The 26,914-nt window shown below is 43.3% G+C and overlaps 2 protein-coding genes and 1 pseudogene across 2 annotated transcripts; 2 read left to right on the top strand and 1 right to left on the bottom strand.

Annotated features, from left to right (window-relative positions):
* Nucleotides 1-7,220: 7,220 nt before the first annotated feature.
* LOC136490201 (heat shock protein 90-5, chloroplastic-like) lies at nucleotides 7,221-8,931 on the bottom strand (annotated as a pseudogene).
* A 131-nt stretch (nucleotides 8,932-9,062) lies between these two features.
* LOC136488609 (uncharacterized) lies at nucleotides 9,063-16,345 on the top strand. The gene is made up of 3 exons (XM_066485484.1): nucleotides 9,063-9,767; nucleotides 15,384-15,762; nucleotides 16,320-16,345. The coding sequence occupies exons 1-3, from the start codon at nucleotides 9,063-9,065 to the stop codon at nucleotides 16,343-16,345; spliced, it is 1,110 nt and encodes a 369-aa protein (XP_066341581.1).
* A 5,141-nt stretch (nucleotides 16,346-21,486) lies between these two features.
* LOC136490202 (protein NO VEIN-like) lies at nucleotides 21,487-25,870 on the top strand. The gene is made up of 5 exons (XM_066486678.1): nucleotides 21,487-21,795; nucleotides 22,376-22,586; nucleotides 24,465-25,318; nucleotides 25,427-25,480; nucleotides 25,595-25,870. Exons 1-3 carry the CDS (start codon nucleotides 21,604-21,606, stop codon nucleotides 25,103-25,105), a joined length of 1,044 nt encoding a protein of 347 aa, XP_066342775.1. The 5' UTR covers nucleotides 21,487-21,603; the 3' UTR covers nucleotides 25,106-25,318; nucleotides 25,427-25,480; nucleotides 25,595-25,870.
* The last annotated feature ends 1,044 nt before the right edge of the window (nucleotides 25,871-26,914 follow it).

Below are 26,914 nucleotides of genomic sequence, written 5' to 3' on the forward strand. Positions count from 1 at the left end.
GGCTTGGCGCGCACGCTAAGGCCAAGGAATCGACGCGGAGGCGGACACTGACTCGACGTAGAGTCTGTGTTGGGGACGAGCAGGAGGTAGGGGATGACTGACTACGTGGGTCCATGGATCAGAGAGAGTGGGTGCAGGGCCAGAGTGATAGCTAGAGAGAGGAGAGGGAACGCGCGAGCGCGCTGTCGTGCGACTGCGGCTGCGGGGTCAGGATGGCAGTGAGCCAAGGAGAGGGGAGCGGGGATGCTGCCGTTGAGCGGATCGGCGAGCGAATTGGGCCTGCGGCCGATTGGCTTGGCAGGGCCACAGGCCAGATTGAGGAAGAAATGATTTTGTTCCATTTTTTCAAACCTTTCCTATTTTCCTTTTTCAATCCAAATTCAAATATGATCCAAATCAAATTCAAATATAGTTTCAAATATACTTTTCAAGATGAGAACTTTTGGGTGGTTTCCAAAACTGAACTTTTGCAAACTTTTGAAAACTCTTTTATTTTCCATTGCTCTTTTTCTTTTATTTCAGAGCCCTTTTCAAACTTATTTTCAAAATCGATTTGAATTCATTTTAAATTTTGGATTCCACCACTCATTGCAATAAATCAAATGCACCGGCATGTATGCACATCCATGTTGCTACTGCTTCTGATGAATTTTAATATAATGAAAACATTCTTTTTCCTATATTTCATGTGCAAAAAAATTCATAAATAAATTATTTTAATCCTATTTTCAAAAGTACAAATTTTAGGGTGTTACAATATGCTTCTAGTAAGATAGATGTTTAGCTTCCAAGGTACTTAGTTTATACTTGAATCTTTCCTCCATTACACTCCAATCTGTATTATGAAGTTTGTAGAAAGTGCATAGGTACCTGTGGGGGGTACGACCCTGGATACCCACGGCAGACCATCCTTCTGAGTGACGCCAGGTAGGGGAGCCTGACAGTATGAGGCGACGGAAAGGACTCACCAAGGGTCGGCCGCCATCCGGCGGTGGCACGGTCAGGGAGAACGCCAGCTTCCACCAGTCTGTTCAGCTCTGCCTCTCCCGTTCGCGATGGCACCCACTCTTTGTCACGTTGGGCGCCGGCCCTCGCCTTCTTGGGACTAGTCTTCTTCGATTTCACAGCTCCCTTCTTCGGCGCCATCTCCTAGATCTGGTTAGGTTTTGGTGGCGGAGGCAAATGTGGTTGTGGATTCAGAGATGTGAGAGATGAGGAGGAAGACAAAGTGGCAAAGGTGGAAACTTGGAATGCGGCGGCACAGTTATGAAGCACTTTCCCCACCTCTTCGTAGTTGAGGGTTTTTGGGAAACCGTTCCTACGATTTGTGCCTCTCCGAATCCTCCGCAACAGCAAGGTGGGCCGTAACTTGGGCTTTTACGCAACCACAGCCCATGTCGCACACTAAACGCCGCCGTCAGTTGATATTCGCTGAGTAATCGCTGATTTCTTCACCATTTATTGAGGCTCAGGAACCGCTACTGTACAACCATTACTTCGGTTTTTTCTCCACGGTTTGATTTCTCCGATATCTCCGCTTATGGCTCGGGGACTGGCTGCCTGCTCGGCTGGTCTTTAGCTATTTCTCTGTTTCTGACCCTGGCACCACGTGACTGCGTCACCTACTGTAAGGCTCGGGGACTAAGTGGGCACACTTCACCTAGCGGTGAATGTGCTTTAACTCTTTTGGGGGCCACGCCCGGGGACTGGCTGCCTGCTCGGCTGGTCTTCTACTATTCTTCTAATTTTTGACCCTAGCACCATATGACTACGTCATCTACTGTTAGGCTCGGGGACTAAGTGGGCACACTTCACCTCATGGTGAATATGCAGGATTTTTTCTTGAAGATTACATGCCTCTTGAAGAAGATTGACTCCTTCTCCCGTGGTTGGACTCTAAGTGGGCACACTTGGTCCACTGTGAGGAAATTTTCTATTCTAAACTTGAGCTCCTTACACCCTTATGGCAAGCCGTGCTTGGATCTTACTGCTCGGCTATGGTCCTCGCTGCTCGCAACTGCTCGCTACTGCTTGGCGACTTGTCATGGTGGTCGGCTTTGCTCGCACCTGCTTGGACAAGCACAAGACGGTGTTGTACAACGGATACAAGGTGCTCAGAGACTAGCTGTGGGGGGTATGACCCCGGATACCCATGGCAGACCACATGGGCTGTGCCCTCAGGGACGGTCCGGTCCACAAGACAAAGCCTTGCGGGGCACAATCCTGGTTGGCGCCTTCCGCAAGACATCTAGAAGATATCCTAAAGATATTATGAGATCTGTTAGGATATGTATGATCCCAAGATTCCTATAATCAGTTATTACTTTCCGGTTATCTCTTAGATCTAACCGACTTGTAACCCTGCTCCTCGGACTATATAAGGTGGGCAGGGACCCTCTTCAAACACACGCAATATCATACGATAGCTAATACAAACCAACAAACCATAGGAGTAGGGTATTACATCGTACCGACGGCCTGAACCTGTCTAACTCATGTGTCTCTGTTGCCTTCTTGTTCTTGATCTCACGCTCCTCTACCGATCAATCTACCTTCGTGGGATACCCCTCTGAGGACTACCGATGGTGGGAAACAGAAGGGGAAGGGAGAGAGTGAATTGCCACCAGCACAGTGACATAGGTGGTGATAAACATGGCCGGCGACGGTGATTTCTCGCCGGAGAAACACGATGAAGGCCCTAGGGACCTCGGTTCGATCCGGGAGAAGCACTAGGAGATAGAGAGGGAGATGGCGAACTCGTCTGTGGTACCGATTGAAGCAGGGGATAAACGAATACAGCAGTGAGCTTGGTTTGGCGGCCAGCAATTGTTCGGCGGCGGCGTACGAACAGAGAAGGAGCAAGAGAGAGCAAAAGAGGGGCACCGGGGGCTTCCTTACCGAGGTATGAAGGTCGGGGAGCGGCTTTGACCGATGGTGGAGCGGCAAGGCGATGGGGATGCGTGCGAGGGCTCAAGGTGAAGCGCGTGGCTCATGATAGGGCTTGGGGTAGGGCGGCATGGCACAGGAACGATTATTATGAGATGGAGGGGCTTGGCGCGCACGCTAAGGCCGAGGAATCGACGCGGTGGCGGACACTGACTCGACGTAGAGTCTGTGTTGGGGACGAGCAGGAGGTAGGGGATGACTGACTACGTGGGCCCATGGATCAGAGAGAGTGGGTGCAGGGCCAGAGTGATAGCCAGAGAGAGGAGAGGGAACGCGCGAGCGCGCTGTCGTGCGACTGCGGCTGCGGGGTCAGGATGGCAGTGAGCCAAGGAGAGGGGAGCGGGGATGCTGCCGCTGAGCGGATCGGCGAGCGAATTGGGCCTGCGGCCGATTGGCTTGGCAGGGCCACAGGCCAGATTGAGGAAGAAATGATTTTGTTCCATTTTTCAAACCTTTCCTATTTTCCTTTTTCAATCCAAATTCAAATATGATCCAAATCAAATTCAAATATAGTTTCAAATATACTTTTCAAGATGAGAACTTTTGGGTGGTTTCCAAAACTGAACTTTTGCAAACTTTTGAAAACTCTTTTATTTTCCATTGCTCTTTTTCTTTTATTTCAGAGCCCTTTTCAAACTTATTTTCAAAATCGATTTGAATTCATTTTAAATTTTGGATTCCACCACTCATTGCAATAAATCAAATGCACCGGCATGTATGCACATCCATGTTGCTACTGCTTCTGATGAATTTTAATATAATGAAAACATTCTTTTTCCTATATTTCATGTGCAAAAAAATTCATAAATAAATTATTTTAATCCTATTTTCAAAAGTACAAATTTTAGGGTGTTACAATATGCTTCTAGTAAGATAGATGTTTAGCTTCCAAGGTACTTAGTTTATACTTGAATCTTTCCTCCATTACACTCCAATCTGTATTATGAAGTTTGTAGAAAGTGCATAGGTACCTGTGGGGGGTACGACCCTGGATACCCACGGCAGACCATCCTTCTGAGTGACGCCAGGTAGGGGAGCCTGACAGTATGAGGCGACGGAAAGGACTCACCAAGGGTCGGCCGCCATCCGGCGGTGGCACGGTCAGGGAGAACGCCAGCTTCCACCAGTCTGTTCAGCTCTGCCTCTCCCGTTCGCGATGGCACCCACTCTTTGTCACGTTGGGCGCCGGCCCTCGCCTTCTTGGGACTAGTCTTCTTCGATTTCGCGGCTCCCTTCTTCGGCGCCATCTCCTAGATCTGGTTAGGTTTTGGTGCGGAGACAAATGTGGTTGCGGATTCGGAGATGTGAGAGATGAGGAGGAAGACAAAGTGGCAAAGGTGGAAACTTGGAATGCGGCGGCATAGTTATGAAGCACTTTCCCCACCTCTTCGTAGTTGAGGGTTTTTGGGAAACCGTTCCTACGATTTGCGCCTCTCCGAATCCTCCGCAACAGCAAGGTGGGCCGTAACTTGGGCTTTTACGCAACCACAGCCCATGTCGCCCATTAAACGCCGCCGTCAGTTGATATTCGCTGAGTAATCGCTGATTTCTTCACCATTTATTGAGGCTTAGTAACCGCTACTGTACAACCATTACTCCGATTTTTTCTCCATGGTTTGATTTCTCCGATATCTCCGCTTACGGCTCGGGGACTGGCTGCCTGCTCGGCTGGTCTTTAGCTGTTTCTCTGTTTCTGACCCTGGCACCACGTGACTGCGTCACCTACTGTAAGGCTCGGGGACTAAGTGGGCACACTTCACCTAGCGGTGAATGTGCTTTAACTCTTTTGGGGGCCACGCCCGGGGACTGGCTGCCTGCTCGGCTGGTCTTCTACTATTCTTCTAATTTTTGACCCTAGCACCATATGACTACGTCATCTACTGTCAGGCTCGGGGACTAAGTGGGCACACTTCACCTCATGGTGAATATGCAGGATTTTTTCTTGAAGATTACATGCCTCTTGAAGAAGATTGACTCCTTCTCCCGTGGTCGGACTCTAAGTGGGCACACTTGGTCCACTATGAGGAAATTTTCTATTCTAAACTTGAGCTCCTTACACCCTTATGGCAAGCCGTGCTTGGATCTTACTGCTCGGCTGTGGTCCTCGCTGCTCGCAACTGCTCGCTACTGCTTGGCAACTTGTCATGGTGGTCGGCTTTGCTCGTACCTGCTTGGACAAGCACAAGACGGCGTTGTACAACGGATACAAGGTGCTCAGAGACTAGCTGTGGGGGGTATGACCTCGGATACCCATGGCAGACCACATGGGCTGTGCCCTCAGGGACGGTCCGGTCCACAAGACAAAGCCTTGCGGGGCACAATCCTGGTTGGCGCCTTCCGCAAGACATCTAGAAGATATCCTAAAGATATTACGAGATCTGTTAGGATATGTATGATCCCAAGATTCCTATAATCAGTTATTACTTTCCGGTTATCTCTTAGATCTAACCGACTTGTAACCCTGCTCCCCGGACTATATAAGGTGGGCAGGGACCCTCTTCAAACACACGCAATATCATACGATAGCTAATACAAACCAACAAACTACAGGAGTAGAGTATTACATCGTACCGACGGCCTGAACCTGTCTAACTCGTGTGTCTCTGTTGCCTTCTTGTTCTTGATCTCACGCTCCTCTACCGATCAATCTACCTTCGTGGGATACCCCTCGAAGGACTACCGATGATATTCTGTCGACAGTACCCGAAAGGGTGTGACCTTACTCCCTTTGTCCCTAATTAACTATCATCGTTGGTTTCTATACCGAAAGTTTGACTCAATTTATAGAAAAATACATGCAACATTTGTATCTCCAAATATATTTATTAAAAAAACTAGATTCAAATATCTATCTATTGATATTAATTATGTACCATAAATATTAATATATTTTTATATATTTAGTCAAAGTTGTTTCTTGGGAAGCGAAAATGACAGATATTTAGGGACGGAGGGAGTACTTCACATCTAAAAAAGTTTAGTATATTTACCCTCGTAACTATGTTTGCTTCTCTAAAACAGAAAATCTCGTGATTATGAAAATTAATCTTTAGACCAAATAGTTGTTTAAAGAGACAGAGCAATGATTTTACATTTTTGGTTTGCTCCACACTATGTAAAAAATGATTTTTAGCAACGGTTTGAATTTTTTGTAGGGGCGGCTGGTGGTGGAGCTGCCCGTATAGTGGTGTGCTCTGGTGCCGAGACACCAGCCGCCCCTACAAATGGAACAGCAGGGGTGGCTGGTGTTACGAGCCGCCCCTACAAATGGGGTCTGATTTGTAGGGGTGGCTCAATCACCAGCCGCCCCTAGACATGCTATTTGTAGGGTCGGCTGGTGATTGAGCCGCCCCTACAAATGCCCCCATATACATAGCTCCGATTTGTAGGGGTGGCTCAATCACCAGCTGTCCCTACAAATGACCCGCATATAAAACAGCTGCAGCACCTTCTTCCTCCTCGGGTCACTCACTCCAACCTGTGAAAGAAAGGTGGGGAGGCCTTGGGCACCTCCTAAAAATTGCTCTACTAAGGGGGGAAGGTTTTGGTCTCAAATCCTTTGGTGGAGAGGTTGTAGAAGGTAAGAAAATGCTATTCCATACTTTTTTTGAAGTTTTAATGGTTGGTTAGTGAGTAATTAGAGTTTTGTTTTTCTCTCTTCTATGGTGCTTGAGCTACTTGTGAAGCAAATTAGACCCAAGTTTTAAATGTACTAGGGTAAATGGGGGAGGGGAACAAGATCATACCCTTATTTGGTCCATGTTTCTTGATTTTAGTGAACAATTAGTTAGTTTTATGTATGTTTCATGTGCATGTGGATCTAGATCTAGGGTTTGGTTTTTTATTAATTTTGTTTTAGTAAATTTATGTTTGATGAAATTGGACTAGGGTTTGTATGAAAGATATTGGGTAAAGTATAATTGTTGCTAATTGTTGTCTTTGAAATTGTTTATTGTAATCAATAAATATGTATTTTAATTATGGGGCTCTTGCGTTTGTACCCTTGTTTTGTATCAAAATTATGATTTTGCCCCTATTTTTTTGACTTTGTGAATTTACCCCTACTGTGCCATCCACGAAGCATCAGTTTGCCCCTGCTCCGTCATCCACCCCTAACGGTGTCAAACTTTGTACAAAAGGACATGAATGCCCATGCGATTTTGCCCCTGTTTGTTATGCCTAATTGTGATTTTACCCTGATTTGGAATTAGACTTTTTTATTGTATGCTGACAATTGATTAAATTTGGTCAAACATATTTGGCACAACTTGTAATTATTTGAACTCGGATTTAATATTGATAAATATTCAAAACTATTTATGCAGAGCTCATCATCTGGCATCTGGAGTACATTGTGATCAATGAACTCTCCACGCGCTCAAGCCTATCAAAGCATAAACGAAGAGACACAGCATGCAACTCCTTGCCAATCCTCAGATACCCACTCCTAGCACATGCCCTGAGGCCAATCACAACAGTCACAGAATCCAGCCCTGGACCATGGCAACTCCTCATCTGCGACACCAACCTCATCACCTCGCCGTCGTTCCCCGCCTTCAAATTTCCTGCCGCAACCGCATTCCAGGTGACAATGTTCGCCCCAGGAACCCACTGCAGCGGATCCAGAAACTCATTAAATGTCTTCTTGTAGAATTCATTGTACTCAGTTTTCGCAACTTCCTTTGGATTCCTCATCTGCATGGAACAAAATAACCAACTTCAATATCTCCAACAGCAAATGGAAACCTAAGTCTGTAAATGTACTTATCTGACATACTTGACATGACTTAGCTAGGAATATTTAGATCATGGTAGCACATAAATTGGGGTCAGCTTACCCATATGGGCTTCGTTTCATTAGCCAATTCCCAGTCCCAGTATTTCTCGGTTATAGTTTTCTTCTTTTTCTGCTTTTCACCCTATAACAGAAGAGGATACATGCAGGGTGATATAGCAGTAACAGAGAGACCGAACTCGAACTCAAATAACTCACACAGAACTAACCTCAGTAGCCTCTTCACCTTCTTTTGATTCTTCCTCCTCTTCAACCTGTTCAGATAAGGAATATAGGTATAGATGCAAATACAATAATTGTAGCAGAAGGAAGCAGAATTACAATAAACCATATCATGATCCTACCTCAACTGTTCTTGATTTCTCCTGCCATGTATATATGGGGAATGAGACAAACTGCGAATAGTTCTTAACTAAGCCTTGAATCCTCGCAGGGTCAGCAAACTCGTATTTGTCATCATCCTGAAACAAGAAGGCAATAAGAATTCTGCTAGAGTGTAGAGATCATATAGAAAGAGTTTTAAAGTTTCTTACTCTCAAATAAAGAGTAATCTGTGTTCCACGTGTCAGCATTTTCTCAGGATCAGTTTCTTCCTTGATTACATAACAGCTGCTGTCAGCCTCTGCTTCCCACACATACTGCTAGAGTGTAGAGTTCATCTTTAGTCATTCCAATGCCAGTATCTCTGTAGCATTCACAAAATGAGTCTGAATAATGATTTTAATCACATCTGATAAATTAAAATGGTGACTGACAATGGTTTAATGAACAACTTACGTGATAGTGACTGTCCCAGCCTCTGAGTCAGGTTTAATCCTTATCACCAAGTCACCACCATCAACCAACATAGAAGGATCCATTACACTGAGGAATCTCAGCTTATCCAGTGCATCACTCGCGTTACTGGATGGCAACATAAATTGTGTCAGAGTTCAGTTGTTCAGGAGGTGTAGAAATGCAGTTTGTGAATAGCAGCAATTCATCCTTGGTCATAAGAACAAGTCAATTCAATTGTGCACGCCGAGAAGATGACTGACCTTACAAGTTCATGGAGAAATACTTCCTTGTGGCTGTACAAACTGTGTACAATTAAGTCCAGCAAGCGGCTAACCTGCAGGGCATAGAGAAACGCTACATAAACACAGAAGCGTTCAATTGCAGATTCCATGAAGACAAGCAGAATTCTGTTAATCGCGAAACACGAATTTGGCCACAGCCCAACAGCAAAGTGCAACAGCATACTGAATGAGTGAATGCAGCACACAAGTGACAATTCATGTACCCCAATCCCAAATTCCCGAATTCGATAGCTCACCTCAGCATGGTACTCGAACTTTTCGCCGGCCGTCTCCTCCTCGCCAACAGGCTTCTCGGCGACGGCGGCGTCGCACCTCACCCCGACCATCCTCCGCCTCGCGGCCTCCCATCTTACCCCTACCGCGCACCTCACGGCGGCGCCCCTGCCCTGCGACACGAGCGCGGCCCGTGGAAGACTCCGGGACGACGAGCTCGGCAGCAGTGCGGCCACCGGGACGGGAGCCTGCGTGGGGAGGAGGAGCGGAGGAAGGAGGGGAGGAGGCGGCGCGGAGACACGCTGCTAGGCGCCACCGAGAGCCGCGGCCAGGCGCTGCTGGGAGCCACGGCAAGGCACCGGAGCCGCCTGCCCGCCCCTACAGCCACGAAGCCGGCCAGTCGCCCGCCCCTGATGCCGCTCCGCCCGCCCCTGCAGCCACGAAGCTGGGAGCCCAGAGGAAGAAGACGACCCACGGCCGGGCACCGCCGGGACCTGCGGGTAGACGCTGGGACCTACAGGCGGACGCCGCCGGTGAGCCACGGCAAGGCGCCGCCGCCGCCGCCCAGCGCGCGCACGCCGACCCGTGGGCGGGCGCTGCGGCCTCCCTGCGCCCGCACCTTGGAGCCGCGACCGGGAGGTAGGCCCGCGTCCTGGAAGCAGCCCCTCCCTGTGCTCGAACCTGGAGTCGTGGCCTTTGTTTGGGATGAGGAGATAAGGATGAGGGGCACTATGGTCATTTGGCCTTTATTTTTCAGATTTAGAATTTTTTTAATTCGTTTAATCCATGTCCATCTGACGGACGTATGAAGTAGGGGCAAACGGACCTTTTAGTTTAAAATAACAGGGGTAAAAACACAAAGTTGAAAAAGGAAGGGCAAAATCAAAATTAGCTTACTAGATAGGGGTAAGAACACCATTTTCCCTTTAATTATTTATGGATAAATGGGCCATTAATTAATTTTTCTCTACCATGGTGTGTTTGTATGCTTCATATAATTATATTAGATTTATATTCATATATATCTAAAGTATATACAATTATTCTCAAGTAATTATTAATTTAATTCATTTTTATATATATCTAAATAAGTAGTCCTTTAATGTTTGTTTTGTTGTTGTTGTAAAAGATGAAGCACAGGAACTCTTGGATGTATGGTTCATTAAGGTTCAAGGCATGTTTCCGTGAAGAGGTGGATAAATTTATTGAAGCCGCAAAGAAGCATGCAACGACATTGAAAGAGAATAAGGATACAATTATTTGCCCTTATAAAGATTGCAAGAACTGTATGGCATGGACAGATGTGACTATCATCAGATCACATTTGATTATGCGAGGATTTATTAAGGACTACACAGTATAGATTCATCATGGTGAAATGGTTTTTGTTAACGATAAGGATGAGGAGGAATACGACGACAAAACCATAGAATCCCTGTCCCAATATTCAGCAGAGCTTGATGCATGAATGGATTTCGAGTTTGGCAATGAACAAGGTGGTGATGCTGGTGGTTGGGATGGTAACGATGAAGGTGGTGCCAATAATGATGGTGGAGCACGTGTTGGGGATGAAGATAATTTGGAGGACATGATTCGAGCCCTTGGACCAGAGATTTTACTAAATAGCCCAAAAGGTCTAGAAAATTTGGAAAGGGTGACAAAAGCATCGAAGGAGACTGTGTATGGTGTTGAAAAGGGATGTCCGACACATTGGACATTGCTACGTTTTGTGCTTGAGCTGCTCACCCTGAAGGCTAAGTATGGCTGGTCAGACTGTAGTTTCAATGATCTATTGCATCTCCTGTCATGGGTGCTGCCACAACCAAACTTAGTTCCCGCCAACACATACCAAGCGAAGAAGGTCATAAGTCCATTGACAATGGGGGTTGAAAAAATCCATGCATGCCCCAACCACTGTATACTTTTTTGTGGCGAAACGTTCAAGTCACTAGATAAATGTCCCTGGTGTGGGGCCAGCCGGTATAAGAACAATGACCTTTATGGTGGGGACGAACCCTCCATGGGGAAAAAGAGGAATAAGAATGGTACAAAAAAGGTGGTACAAGAATCTCAGCCCCCAAAGGACACTCCATTAGGCAATGATGCAAAGCAGAGAAGAATTCCTGCCTTAGTAATGTGGTACCTGCCAGTGACCGACTGCATGAGACGTATCTTCCTAAACCCTAAAGAAGCCACACTCATGACATGGTGGGATGATGAGCGCAAGGTGGATGATGATAATATTACACACCCGGCTGATTGTAGTCAGTGGCAAAGGTTTGATGAGAAGCACAAAGAATTCAGCGATGACCCAAGGAATATATGGTTTGGCTTGAGCACCGATGGAATGAATCCCTTCAATGAGAGGATGAGTGACCACAGTACATGGCCAGTGATCTTGACCATGTACAACATCCCAACATGATTGTGTCAGAAGAGAAAGTACCTTCTCCTCACTATTCTTATTTCTGGCCCTAAACAGCCAGGCATTGATATAGACGTGTTCCTCAAGTCTTTGATGCAAGAAATGGAGAGGCTATGGAGGCATGGGGAGCAGATGTACGATGTGTTCTGAAAGGAGGACTTCATATGTAGAGTAATAATATTTGTTACTACCAATGATTACCCCGCGTTGTTTGCTTTGTCTAGACAGATCAAAGGAAAGACAGTATGCTTAGTTTGCTTGGATGGTACTATGGGTGTACCTGGATGCATCCAAGAAGATAGTTTACATAAGGAACCGACGCTTCTTAAAGACAAGTCACAAGTACCGCAGCAAATTGTTCTTTAGATTTTATGACAATGCCCCAGAAATTGAACCCCCTCTAGAGAGACGTCATAACGGAGAACACGTATACAGAATGGTGAAAAACATACGCGTCGTCTATGGAAAGAAGAATCCGGATGGGACGAACAGAGATAGAAGCACACCTCCTGTCGAAGGCGTATCTTTCAAAAAATAATCGATCTTCTTTCAGTATCTATCTTATTGGCCAGACTTGGAGGTCCCCCATGCCATTGATGCTATGCACGTGCAGAAGAATGTCTTTGAGAGTCTCATTGCTACCTTGATGGACACAGGCAAGTCAAAGGATGGTCTGAAAGCATGGAAAGACATGGTGCAGCTAAACCTGATGCCACAACTTCACCCTGTACCTGAGGCTAATGGAAAATACACTATGCCCACGGCGTGCTTCAACCTAACACCAAACGAGAAGAGAGCTATATGCACTTTCCTGAGGGGGATCAAAGTCCCGACTGGGTTTTTTGCAAATGTGAAGAAGCTAGTGTCGATGAAGGACTTGTCAATAACACATTGCAAGGCTCACGATTGTCATGTGATGTTGATAGTGTTTCTACCTATTGCAATCAGGGCTATAAAGCCAGAGTTCTTGAAAATGGCCATCACCCGCATGTGCTACTTCTTTTCGAAGATCTCATAGAAGACGATTGGCAAGCAAGAGCTGAGTGACCTACATGAATTTATGGTGGAGACACAAAACCAACTGGAGATTTGTTTACCCCCTGCTTATTTTGATATAATGCCACATCTCATGATTCACATGGTTCATCAAATACAGGCGCTAGGCCCTTGCTACTTGCATGAAATGTGGTCCTACGAGTGGTTCATGTTAGTTCTAAGTCGATACGTGCATAATCGAGCATACCCAGAGGACTCCATGATAGAGGGTTATAGTACTGAAGAAGTCATCAAGTGCTGTCAAGAGTACCTAAAAGTACAAAAAGGGATTGGTAAACCCGATTCTCGTCACAAGGGTAGGCTGGCTAGGAAGGGCACCAGTGGTAGAAAAGTGTTCATCGACCATGATTATAAAGAGGTGAGTCAGGTGCATTACAGTGTCTTGCAGAGTACACAACTAATGCAACCGTACATTGATGAACACTTGGCTATCATTATGGCGGAGAGAAAAGGTCGTTCGGATGATTAGGTCATGAAACAACACAAGCAACGACTAACTACATGGTTGAAGGACCGAAACATACCGCCTGGAGAAACCATAGACTCTATTACCATCAGTAGGTTGGCGGAGGGTCCATCGAGACAAGTGACATCTTGGAATGCTTATGACATCAATGGGTATACATACTATACCCACGCAAAGGATAGTAAATATGTGAACCAAAACAACGGCGTTCGAATAGAGACTCTCGATGGATTAGGGCGAAAGATCTAATACTTTGGCACCATTGAAGAGATATGGGAACTTGACTATGGAAGGGATATAACGGTGGCCCTGTTTCGATGCCGCTGGATCAAACAACACCAACTGAACGAGATCAGATTGAGAGTCCTAGACCTCGAGAATCTAGGCTACCAAAATGACCATTGGGTGCTCGCTTCACGTGTCGCACAAGTTTTCTATATGTCTGACCCATAAAGTAACCTCCCCCGAAGAAGACAAAGCACGTGGTTGCCTTCGGGAAACAGCAGATTATTGGAGTTGATGGCGTGGACGATGTTGAAGCTTACAATAACTACGATGAGATGCCACTATTCATAGACTTTCCTAAGAAGATCAGTGTTGTGGAAAAGAACCTCCCCAAAGACATAATGCCATGGGAACAAAAAGGTGTCAAGGGGAAAGTCGTTACAGCGGGCTAGCTAGTTGTTGAACGTAGAGTGTTTGTGTAAGTGTGTGTTTGTAAGACTTTATTTATGCATGTGTGTGAGACTATATATTTATGTATGTGTATAAGACTACATATTTTTGTATGTGTGTGAGACTATATTTTATGCATGTGTGTGAGACTACCTTTTGCAACATCCAGATGACTCTATTTGAATATCCAGTCTATTACTACTAAAACTTTATGAAATAAAGAAATGACCAAAATAAAAGTAGGAGATCTTGATGAGTTATACAACTTTTATATTCATCACCTTTACAGCTGAAATCATTTAGTGTTTAAAAATCAGGTTTGAAGCTGTTATTTTCTGAAATTTAAAATTTGAATTATTCAAAATTAGTGACAAAGATAGATGACTAAACTAAAATGATAAAGCATGATTTTAGAAAATTTTAAGGAAAAAAACCATCACATTTGGAGTTAGTATGAGGGAGAAAAACTAGTTACAAGTTTCAGTCACAAATTAAAAAGAGAAATCACACTTTTTCATCATTGATCATCGTGAACAGTTGTGATTTTTCTTTTTAATCTCTAGGTAAAATTTGTAAATAGTCTTTCTCCCTCATACTAACTCTAAATGTGATGATTTTTTTTCCTAAAATTTTCTAAAATCTTACCCTATCATGTTAGTGTGTTGATTTGATCATTCTTTTCATTTGACAAAGTTTGAGCACTTCAAATTTTCAAATTTAAAAAAATGACAAGTTCAAACAAGATTTTGAACCATTAAATGATTTCAGCTGAAAAAGTGATGAATATCAAAGTTGTATAACTCATCAAGATCTACAACTTTTATTTTAATCATTTCTTCATCTGACAAAGTGATTGTAAACATCGTTCACAAATTAACATGTTTCTCATATCGTTCATGAAACTATGAGTCATATGTGAATTTATGAACAATGTTTACTAATACTTTGTCACATCAAGAAGTGACCAAAATAAAAGTTGTAGATAGTGAGGAGTTCAACAACTTTTATGTTCACGACTTTTATTGTTGAAATCATTTAAGGTTTCAAAATCTTGTTTCAAGTTACCATTTAGTGAAATTTAAAGTTTCAACTATTCAAATTTAGTCAAATAAAAATATGATCAAAATAAAAGTTGTACATATTGATGAGTTCTACAACTTTGGTATTTATGAGTTTTTCATCTGAAATTATTTACTCTTTCAAAATATTGTTTCAAGTTGAAATTGTTTGAATTTCAAAATTTAAATCGTTCAAACAAAGTCACATGACAAGATGACCAAAATAAAAGTTGTACATGTTGATGAGTTATACAACTTTTATGTTTACAACATTTTCATTTTATTTCATTTAATGTCATAAAATTATAGTTGAATTTTTAAAATTCAAATTTTAATTTTTGTTTTTTTGTTTTCTATATTGTTTTGACTAAAATTGTTTATATATATATTTCTTCTTATATAGCATAATACAAAATATTATATTTGTGCATATACATAATTTTTTTATATTACTTTGTGTTTTTATGATATAAAAAATATAGAATTTATAATTTAAAAAAATGGAAAAATATTTGTAGGAACCGCCCCTACAAATGTATTTATAGGGGCGGCTGGATCAGGAACCGCCCCTACAAATAGTCCCGAGTATAAAAAGAAGGGCGCACGGGAGTCATCTAGTCTAGGCGCTGTCTTCTTCCTCCGACGCCGTCAAGCTGCCCCACATGCCTAGGGTTTCTACCGCCGGTCCCGCGCCTGTGCCAGCCCACACCAGCCCTCGGTGCTTGGCGTCCCGCACCCGGCCCCCGGCGCCTCGCCCCCGCACGCCGACGACGCAAGCTCTCGGCACCCCATGCCCGGCCCCCGGCGTCCCGCCCCCACACGCCGACGATGCAGGCTCCCGGCGCCCCGCGCCCGGCTCCCAGCGTCCCGCAGCCAGCCCCCGGCGCCCCGCCCCCGCACGCCGACGACGCAGGCTCCCGGCGCCCTGTGCCCGGCCCCCGGCGTCCCGCCCCCGCACGCTGACGACGCAGGCTCCCGGCGCTCCGCGCTCGGCCTCCTCGTCGTCTTCTCCGCCACCGGCAAACACTCTTCCACTTCTCAAGCTCCAGGTACCTATCTATCTATGGATATATATAGACCTTGCACCGTGCCATCTCGTCTGGGGCTTAGACCGACATCTTGGTACTGGATGCCCCAATGTTCTTCTTTAATTGGGCGTCTTAATTGATTGATCGGTTAATTCTACAATTAGAAACCTGATTTCTCTATTTCTTAAGATCGGGGATTCTTGTCTCCCTGTATCCAACAACTTGGGTATGTGGCTGATCCGCTGTACCTTTTCTGGAACCAAGCTTGTCTACGACATGTCACATGTGGATTGATATTTGATGGTCGATATTTCATTGTATGATTAAGCAACTCCTGCCGGTCGTTCTGTTGATCAAAGGAGAAAGTTCTTGCTTGTTCGCCAATAAGTTCCTTTCCCCATTGTCAACAATGACTAAGATTGTTTGATTGTCGTTTCGATATCGATTATGTGTCTTTGGGGTGTCATGTTTTACCCCCATTTTCCAGAGATTGGGGGAAAAAACCATTGTCCCTGTTCTAAGCTAGGATTGGGGAAAAAAACCATTGTCCCTGAATTTATCCTGTCGCTGCCTAACAGATTCAGATTTTATTAATATTAATTAGTGTTATTCTTTTTTCTATCCACATAATGATATACAGATGAAGTAGTAGTTAAGGTTTATGTTGTCCATATTTTCCAATGAAATAGAGCTTAAATTGCATGTTGTTTATGTATCATAACATAAACGATTAACTGTGGGCTTTTGCTTACTCAAATTTAAAACTGTCTTTTTACAATGATGAGTTTGGGCACACGTAAGCTATCTTCAGTTGAGCTTTTCTCATCACTTAAGTCTCGATAACATATATGGTAGTAAAATGCTCTCTACTTTGGATAAAAAATCTTGTGGGTAAACTACACCAGCTGAAATAGTTGGAGGAAGTAAATAAAATCAAACATTAGTTTAGTAGATTGTCTAGACATTGGCCGAACTTATTGATGGAAGTAATTTGGACCTTTTTTGGTGCCAAAATAAGCCATATAAATAGTTCATCTTGTTTTGGCATCTAGTTTGATATTTTATCATAATGTTCATAACCCCATTACCATTATAGACATCTTTATATAAGACATGTGCATTTCCTGTGTTCGTTCGCGTAACACGAGTGGTGTGGGCCTTGCAAGTTCAAGTGCTACAAACCACCTAGTACTACTTTTGTTATATGCAAAATGGTGCCGCTCATTAGTAGTGGTGGCCACCTAGCACTAGCAGCCTTTGGTGCAATTTTTTGTTTCTATTTTTGTTATATGCAAGTTACCTGCAGCCTGGTTTTAGTTCAGTGTAGCTTGTAGCCGCTGCAACTGTGTAGCAACTTAAATTCGCTGTCAGGTCTGTAGCTAGAGCTGTGAAACGCTGCAGGTAGCGAAGAGAAACTGCGGAGCTGTTCCGCTTCTTCATTGGCCACCTGCTGTTCATATTCCTTTCTTGACTGTGCCCAAGTAACATAAAACAAGGAACTAAGAATGTTGCAAAAGACATGGACTACTACTACTACTACTCCTATCACTACTACTACTACTACTACTCCTACTACTACTACTCTTACTACACCTACTACTACTCCTCTTACTACTCCTACTACTCCTCTTACTACTCACTACTCCTAAGTGGCTGCTGCTCTTACACTACTACTACCACTCTACTGCTACACATATATACTGTCGGTGTGTAGTGGCTGCTGCTGCTGGTGTGTAGTGGCTGCTATTGCTGCTACTACTACTACTACTCCTACCACTACTCCTCCTCCTCCTCCTACTACTACTACTCCTCTTACTACTCCTACTACTCCTCCTCTTACTACTCCTACTACTCCTCTTACTACTCGCTACTCCTAAGTGGCTGCTGCTCTTACTCTACTACTCTACTGCTCTTACTACTCTACTGCTACACTTACTCTACTCAACTACTTTCTACTTACTACTACTACTTGCTACTTCTAGCTACTAATTGTTGGCTGTTGTTGCTTTTTTTGCTTATATACTGCTGGTGTGTAGTGGCTGCTGCTGCTGCTGCTACTACTACTACTACTGCTGTCGGGAGGAGCATGGCATGGGTCTTTGATTCAATAGATAGGGACCCGGCGACATACAAAGACTTCATATCGATTCTCAAGACGTATACATATCGACAATCCTCATTAGCTTATATGTTTATATACATACTTGTAACGTTTACTTTTGGATACTAACAAGTTGTATTTGCTAAAATAATTCGAACAGGGCATTTAGGTTCTATGTCACTCATCATCACGGAAGGCATGATCTAGCAAGGAAGGAAAAGCTGGCTATAAAAACACTATGTGCGGTAAGTGTAACTTCTTCAGTACTCCGTTACATGGCTGTCAAAAGCATTACCTAACATTTTCATATGCAAAACACACAGTGCTCCAAGCAGAGGCCTGGGAGTGTACATTGTGGATACTATATATGTTCTATGATGAGTAACACCAGTGCCTACAGGAGACACCCCTTAAGGGTAAGTTTGAACCTCTTCATCAGTAGTATAAAAACTTTGTACATGATATGAAATACTAAATCGAAACTTGTTCTCTGGTAGTGGAGAGAAGAGAAAGGAATGAAAAAAGACCCATACAAGGATGATCAACTCTTAGAGCTCGTCGGCGACCTTTGCAACTTCATATTGGACCAGATTGTACACGTCAAAGGCGCCTACCATGACTAAGAGTCTGACTTAGGTAGAAATCCTCAGTACCAATACCTTCGTGAGACTGAAAGGCTAGCTCTAGGACGTTGATAACAATGTGTATGGAATTTATATATTTAATGATGGATTATATATATTCTCATGAATTGGACTTGTAATTGTAGTTTATATAATACTATTGTGCTTGTAGTCGCGTTTGGAACGTTGGTCGCGGGACGTTCGGCAACGCGAACGCGGTTCGGAACGTTGGTCGTGCGGCGTTCGGCAACGCGAACGCTGGATGGAATACGCGGAAACAAACAGTTCTGGTCGAATTTGAATTGTAAATTTGATTTTTTTGACGGGAAAACGTACTGTAGGGGCGGTTCTAGATTAAACCGCCTTTACAAATACCTGTTTGTAGGGGCGGCTGGTACTACAGCCGCCCCTACAAATCGATTTATAGGGGCGGCTGGTAATACGAGCCGCCCCTACAAATCGATTTGTAGGGACGGCCTGAAAACCGCCCCTATAAATGCATAATTTGTAGAGACGGTTGGGCAGGGGCGGCTGGTCAAACCGCCCCTACAAATGGCCTTCAACCGCCTCTAAAAACCCTTTTTGATGTAGTGCCGTATCATGGTCCAAGAAAATTAATCTTGCCTATTTTATTTTTGGAAAAAGAGTGATCGCTCCAAAATTGAGGCTAAAAAGAGGTCCTTCAAAATGGACTAGACTCTGTATACCTTTAATCCAATGAGTGCCAAACAGGTAAACAGCTGCGTCGTCCTGGGGTAGCTTTCCACGCGGTGGGACGACGAACAAGTGACAGCGACCTAGACGTTTCACGGTTCTCGTCGGGACACTTGGGCAGCTCACAGTCGAGACGAGACGCTCTGCCTCAGAAAGACTGACTCCGTCCTGGCCTTCGCTTGCTTAACGATGTGTAGCCGTGTAGGGTAGGGAAGCAACCTTCGCCGCGAAGATATGCATGTGGGAGCCTGGTTGCATTGCCTGCTCGACTGATGACCAATGTTAGCAGTAGCAAAAGTTTGTGCTCGGGTGCGTAGCAGCAAAGTTGAGAGACACTTTGTACTAATCTTGATCAGCTTTCATGATACTTGACTGATATATTGCTGTATATTTAATTTATTAAGGAATATATTTTTTCGATAATAAACCACATGTCCACCAATAAACTCGAGACATGTCAATTTAGTCTCCCGAGATAGTAATAATAGGGATGAAGTGACTTTAAAGAACAATATATCAATTAACTCCGAAATTATACTTGCAAAACTTAGTACTGTAACCACCCTTTAATTTACAGTCACTTTTGAATTTCAGCACTACTCCAACAATATTTTTAAGAGTGACAAGATGGACCAGACCTGTTTAGCTAAATCTATTTATTACTCGACACAGCTAAAATTTAGTCATCTAACTATTAGCCTTACACATGTTTGGTCCCGTCTAATAAAAGGTGCATACATCCCTAGCAATATACTATTAGCCCTGATAAGTTATATGCTATTCCCTCCATACATCCCTAGCAATATACTATTAGCCCTGATAAGTTATAAGCTATTCCCTCCATTCTCTTTTGTAAGGCATAAACATATATGAAAAATTAAACTTTAAAACTCTTTAACAATAATTTGACTAATACTTTTTAATTATTATATTACAAATTTGATACATTTAGATTTGCAATTAAATATAGTATCCAATTATCATAAGTTTATAAGTATAAACAATATAATGTAAAAATAATAAATAATCAAATTGTAATTTGGTAGACCTTGGTATGTCCAACCGCACCTTATAAAAAGTGGTAATGCTACGTGTCTTACATCCGACGCGAGCACAAATCGTCAGACACTCCCATAGGTCCACCGCCTCGTTGCTTGCGCTTCCCTGCCGCTCGTTCTGCCTGTGAGTTTATTAAAAAAAATCATCCATCAATATCCCTTCCGCTTCCTCCCCCTGCTGCAGTGCCATGTGGCTGCTCCGTCCTGAGCGTGGACGTGCAATCCCCTCGTTGCTGCCACACGCCCATCCGTCGCCGCTCGCTTGCCCCCATCGCGCGCACTGGTGCTGGTGGTGCTCGCTCCACCCGTCACACACGCCGCCAGCCTACCCGAGCCAAGCTCGGTGTTGGTGGCACTGGTGGCGGTGGTGCTCACACGCGTCGCTGTTGCTAGATGCTAGTGGCGGTCAGGGGCAAGAAGAGGTGGGGTCTCGTATGGACACGACGACGGCGATGCACATGCGGACATGGCGAATTAGTGGACGGAGTGCAGGCTGTGCAGGAGCGTGCAGGAATCAGCCGTCCAAAGGAATCATATCCTGTCAGCATGTTCCTATAAAAAAAGAACGGAGGGCTAAGAAGTTGACTAAAACTAACTCATTATTTATTAGCTTTCTTATTTATTAGGCCCTTCTGAATCCTCCAGATTAGAATCGTGTGTCTCATCCAAATAGACTAGATTTTAGAGAGATTTTAACTCACAGTTGTTTTAAATCTTGAAATCTAATTAAACTGTTGGGATTTTTTATCTAAATTTTTAGAATTGCTTGGAATTCAAACGGCACCTTTGATAGACAAGAGCTAATTTTCACTCCTAGCATCTACTTGTGATTAGCCTGGACAGGCAAAGGTAAAGTAGAGTTGGTAATTTAATGTGAGCCTAAGGCGTTCTCAATGATTTCCAAATAGATATTTTAGAAAAGAATTTTATTGATTATCAGGACGAGATCAAATAGCCAGTGATTTTTAATAGTTTGTCTAGCACGGTCTTTTAGAAACAACCCTCTCATACCTCTAGTAAGAATTTTATTGGTTTATCAGGAAAAAATCAAATAGCCAGTGACTTTCAAATAGCTAGTCTAGCATGATTTCTTCTAGAAATAACTCTCTCGCAGCTCAAATAACTCTCTACTATAATGTTTTTTTAAGTATAAATCTAGCTAGCTATTTGAAAGTTGCCGCTGACAAGTTGTTTGCAGGAAGAAACAACCAGAATTCGAAGAACCGCCGTTGTAGTCACCGTGGTTATAAAGGCAGCCTGCAAGCCCGGAAGAAGACCCCTCCTCTCCCCCCTCCCTTCTGCACTTTCTCGCAACCCACGCCGCGTCCCTTCCCCTTGGTAGTCCAGTGGAAGTGGAACCGTCAAAATGTCGTCGTCCTCGGTGATGCCGCCGCCGGCGTCGCCGCGGGAGCACGTGGAGAGGATCCGGCGGGAGCGCTACTACATCGGGCGCGGCGAGCAGAAGAACCCACTGGCGGAGGATATGCACCAGGCCATCAACTACCTCTCTCAGGAGCTCTACTCCAAGGACGTGCACTTCCTCATGGAGCTCGTGCAGGTAATCGATCGGCCGGTGTAATCTCCTTTTGGCGTTTCTCTTGCTGTCGCTGTTCTTGTGTGAGCGGAAACTTAGTTCAGGGCCTTGAGGCTACTATGCTCTACAGTTTCTGCAATTGGCTAATTGATGTGTGTATGAATTTGGGTACCGATTTAGCACAATTGTTTTATTTGTTAGCATAATTTGTCAGCCCTCCTTTTCAGTATTGTGAGTTTATATAATTATCATAGTTAAGCCGTTGCTCTTGTTATTTTTTCCTACATAAGTTTTCCACGTGGTCAGTAATTATTGTCGAATTTAAAAAGACATGTAGTTGTCATAATCCTTTTCTTCAATGATGAATAGCAGAACTAACTGGTAAAACAAAAAGTTCATCTTCTTGTGTGTCCTCTGTATTTATTTGATTCCTCTTAACTTGTGAAGCGAACAAAAACACTAATCCTTTTTTTTAGAATAAAAACACTAATCCTTGGAAATTAGGCATTGTCTGTGGCCACCTTATTTATATCAGTTTGCAGGTGTGTTTGTGCTTAAATCTTAATACTTCTTCTCATACTTTGCTTTCTTTCTCAAAAAATAGAACGCTGAAGATAATGAATACCCTTCTGAAGTAGCACCTTCTTTGGAGTTCCTCATTACATCAAAGGATATTACTGGATGTGGTGCATCCTCAACTTTGCTCATCTTCAACAATGAGAGGGGTTTCTCTGCAACCAATATAGAGTCAATTTGTCGTGTTGGGAAATCAACAAAGAAGGGAAACAGACATCAGGGTTACATTGGAGAGAAAGGTAAATATTCACAGTTTTTTTCATTCATTTTGTTTCCTAAATCACCATTCAGAAAAAGAAATATTCATCCATGGAGATAAAATTAGTTAGGACCTTTTGAGTCAATTTCAGGCAAATGATAGCAGTAAAAGATCATACAATATTTTAATTTTGAATGACTAAAACTATGTTCAGTACTTAATATGATGCTAATCAATTATATCATGGGAAAACATTCCGTGGAATCGTGGAAACTACTTGAAAAATATATTTAGAAGTTTTTTTAAAAAAAAATGACACTTGGCCCCTCCATATTGCATCCGATTTGTAGAAAAGTTGAGTTCATACAAAAATCTAGGTGCATTTGCACTAGAACACGACCGGACTTGCATCTCAACTTTTAAGACATGTCCGATATATGAATTTACTATGGACGTGCCAAGTTTTGAACTTATGGTAATTTCTACCAATAAGGTGGTTTCGACCAAATAATCATAAATCACGCCATTTAAAACAATATTACATGAAAGCTATGTCTTTTCTAATTTCTTTTTTGGTTGCCATGTCTTACAGTGGTAGAGACCTTATTGTGTACAAGAGCGTATGCTCATATTATGCATTAAAATAAATATTGTAATTGTTTTTAGACAAAATTTTGTAATCCTATCTAACTAAAGTAAGGCCTTTAAGACAATTATTTAATACACAACTACACATGTTATGTTTTGAGATGCTAGCATTAGCATTCATAAACTAAAACACTTGGGATGGATTACTTTAGTCAAATTGATAAGCATATTTTTAGACGAATTAAACAATAGTTATGTTAATATTATGCATTTAAATTTAAATGACTGTGAGCTGTTTATTTAATTAGATCAGATCGTTAGGATCATCCATTATTTCCTAGGAGGTAATAGGTAAAATATATATTTATTTAATTTTATCTTTTAGAAAATTGGGAATGTTTAGATATAAAAAACCTTCTAGATCTAATTGATGCATGCGCGATCTATTGGATGTGGTATATCTTTTTATTTTGCAACTTTGGACATGACATAGTTTGATTAGGATAAAATGGAAAATATATAAGTATGTAATTGCGAATGTAGATATATATGCAAGAGATATACGTAGCCATTTAAAATATATATGGTATATAATTATGCACGTAGATATATAAATATGCTATAGCAATAGATACATGTTAGGCCATACGGCACTGCTCCTGAGATTAGGGGATTAGGGATTTTTGTTTCCTTTTTATGCACCAACCGATAGGTGGCGTGCCCCCAGATCTGGAGCCACGCTGTCTAAGGGAGTGACAACGGGTGGCGGCGAGCGTCACCGGGAGGAGGCTAGCAGCCTGTGCGATCGGGAGGGGGGTGGTGCCACGGCCACGACCGGGGGGAGGCTAGCGGTGGGCAACAGTTGGTGGGTGACGAGCGTGGCCAAAAGGAGGCGGGCGCGAGCGGAAGCAGAGCTGGCGGGCGACGAGCGCTTGGAGAGTTGAGTGCGTGCGTGCGACTTGAATTGGGAGGAGGCAGATGGATAAGGTTGGAGTGGATAAGATGGGCTGGACTCTTTGATGTGCCTTATTTCCAATCTAATCCCACTGTTCTGCTTTATTCTTTTCTTTTAGATATAATATATGTATTTGTACAAAACGCCTTAAAACGGTTAGGCGAGAGGAAGATGGTCACTGCCTAGAGAGCGTCTAACGCCTAATGTAACCTTGCTCAAATTTGTTTCATCAGATGTCAAATCTTTTGTAGCATTTTTTTTCATTATCTGTTTACCTACTACAACCAATTCACTGCAAAGGATTACATAACGTACTGCATATCTGGTTACTATTTGTGCCTAGTCTCAACTAATTTTTTGTTGCCTCTGATTCAGGTATTGGGTTCAAAAGTGTGTTCTTGATATCAAGTCAGCCCCACATATTCAGCAACGGCTATCAGATCAAGTTCAATGAGAAACCTTGTGCAGAATGCAATATTGGGTACATTGTACCTCAGTGGGTGGAATCCACACCTAGCCTTTCCGACATCGAAGCATTATATGGGTGCTCAAAGGTCCTACCTACAACTATCATCATCTTACCATTGAAGAGTGAGAAGATTGATGCGGTGAAGAGGCAGCTGTCAAGCATGCATCCTGAAATGCTACTGTTCCTGACAAAGATCAGGAAACTTTCTGTCCGGGAGGATAACTCTGATCCCAGCAATACAACTGTTAGTGAGATTTCGATATCCAGTGAAAAGAACTACCAAGCCAGGAAGAACATGCATGCTGAGTCGTACACAATCCATTTATCTGCTGAAGAGACCGGGAAAGATGAAGCTGAATGTGGTTATTATATGTGGAGGCAGAAATTCCCAGTAAAGCCAGAGAACAGAGTCGATAAGCGTGCTGAAATTGATGAATGGGTGATAACCCTGGCCTTCCCACATGGTGAGCGTCTGTCCCGTGGGAAGCAGCTGCTTCGTCAAGGGAGGCTATACTGTTTGACAGTCCGTGGAACAAGGGAATTCTAGAGTGTGTCCCAAGCGCTTTCATGGATGCTTTTGTTACACTCATAAAGTCTGGAGCTGATGCATCACCATCAATGTCTCTGCCATCTATGTTCAACTTTCTACCTGTCAATTCTTCACAGATCCCACTGCTTGAGACAGTTAGGTCTGGCATCAAAGACAAGGTCCTGCAGATGTTTCCTGAAGACGAGCATTTCCTTAAGCCTTCAATGCTAGGTCTGTGCCCTGAAACTAAACTTATTATTGTGCCTTCTAAATTTTCCCCAAATTACATAACTATATAACCTACTGATGCCACTGTCCCCCAACTCTTTCTATACGCAGATGGCAGCAAGAGCCATTAGTTCTGTCGATTATGCTCTTTCGATGGTGTTCATGGTCAGTAAATGTTTTCGGTCTTCTTTAGGGCACTATCCTGCATGTATAATGTTTGTATGCTGCATCATATGTTTTCTCACTGCAAACCAAGTCTTATGTAAATTCTCTTGGCAGGTTGCTGGTGACCTACATAAAAATTTGGTGCTGACGTGCTGTGCTTGGAAGCTTCTGAATGTGACTTCCCTGGTGTTTTCTAGAGTCCATCTTGTGCCTAGTCTATCTGCTCCTATATCTCTTGTTTAAGTTTGGACTAATGCGTGCTGGAGTGCAACTTGTCAGTGGTTCCCGTGCAAGTATTAACTATTATGTGCAAACCTAAACTCAAATGTGATATGTAATATTGTTTCCAGTGCGTTGTCTGATCTATTTATTTCTGATCCTATTTGATGAGTTTGTGTTTGACATGAACAGTGCAGAAATTATAGCTGCAGTGCGGTGGCTTGCTTACTTTAAATTATAAAATGGCTGGCATGGTGGCTGTTGTTTCAGCATGATTCACGATCCTAATTCTTCCTGTGTGCTAAATGTATATTTTAGGCCTATCGCTCTTTATTCAGTTGCTGTACGTTCAGATTTTGGTATATTGGTCAGCACGCAGCTAAGTTTACCGTTTCGAATTATTGCCATAGGGAAACTTCGAAACGATGTATTTGCTTTCGAAAATCGAATAGATTATTGTTTTAGTATATTCCTGTGTCTCAAAATATTTAAGCCCTTGATTACTTTAAATAGGATATCCTACTATTTCCATGTTAGGGTATTTTTCTCGAAACTTTATGCGAGAGCTGGCCTGTATTTGTATTTGGATTGTTGTGAAATGACACCTATATACGAACAGACGTCTCTTCATGAGTGATCTCATTCATCAAGCACAGGATCCATGGATAGGTTTAGACACGTCTTTTCATGAGTGATCTCATCCATCGAGCATAGGATTAATGAATAGGATTAGATAGTTAGTTTTAATCTCAAATGGCATGTCTTTTGAAAACAGTCCGTGACACCCCTTCACTCATATAAATATATTTCAGGAATCAATGAAAGCAACAATTCTTCCAATCTTGTTCATTTACCTTCACTTCTAACACGTTATCGAGAAGAAGGATGTTCTAGAAGAAGATTCAAAGGTATGCTGCCGCCTCTGCGCTATGTACCTCCGGCGAGTTTGATCGTCGACTTATCTTCCACCGTGCCATCAACATGGGGCTCCCGTTCAACGATCGCATGATTCGCGCCAAACTCCTTGACACCTCCCGTTATCTTCTCGGTGAACGTCGGGGAAGAGGACAAGGGTTTCGAATGCGAGTCGGTGGGCGTGGTGGACGTCATCGTCACGCCACAGATGCTCCAGTGGCCCCTGCGCCACCAACAGGATCCATCTGCCCCGATCATGGACCAGGACCATGTCCGCCGTGGCTGCCACGGTTCTGCGTC

This window comes from Miscanthus floridulus, chromosome 10 (assembly GCF_019320115.1).
Source record: "Miscanthus floridulus cultivar M001 chromosome 10, ASM1932011v1, whole genome shotgun sequence".
Lineage (NCBI taxonomy): Eukaryota > Viridiplantae > Streptophyta > Magnoliopsida > Poales > Poaceae > Miscanthus > Miscanthus floridulus.

What these genes read in the sequence shown, in the direction of transcription:
- LOC136488609 (XM_066485484.1), top strand. Translation starts at nt 9,063, where the DNA reads ATGGTACTCGAACTTTTCGCCGGCCGTCTCCTCCTCGCCAACAGGCTT. An exon ending in TAAGGATGAGGGGCACTATG is followed by an intron (nt 9,768 to 15,383) that starts GTCATTTGGCCT and finishes CCACATGCCTAG; the next exon opens with GGTTTCTACCGCCGGTCCCG. An exon ending in TTCCACTTCTCAAGCTCCAG is followed by an intron (nt 15,763 to 16,319) that starts GTACCTATCTAT and finishes GCTGCCTAACAG; the next exon opens with ATTCAGATTTTATTAATATT.
- LOC136490202 (XM_066486678.1), top strand. Translation starts at nt 21,604, where the DNA reads ATGTCGTCGTCCTCGGTGATGCCGCCGCCGGCGTCGCCGCGGGAGCAC. An exon ending in TCCTCATGGAGCTCGTGCAG is followed by an intron (nt 21,796 to 22,375) that starts GTAATCGATCGG and finishes CTCAAAAAATAG; the next exon opens with AACGCTGAAGATAATGAATA. An exon ending in GGGTTACATTGGAGAGAAAG is followed by an intron (nt 22,587 to 24,464) that starts GTAAATATTCAC and finishes CCTCTGATTCAG; the next exon opens with GTATTGGGTTCAAAAGTGTG.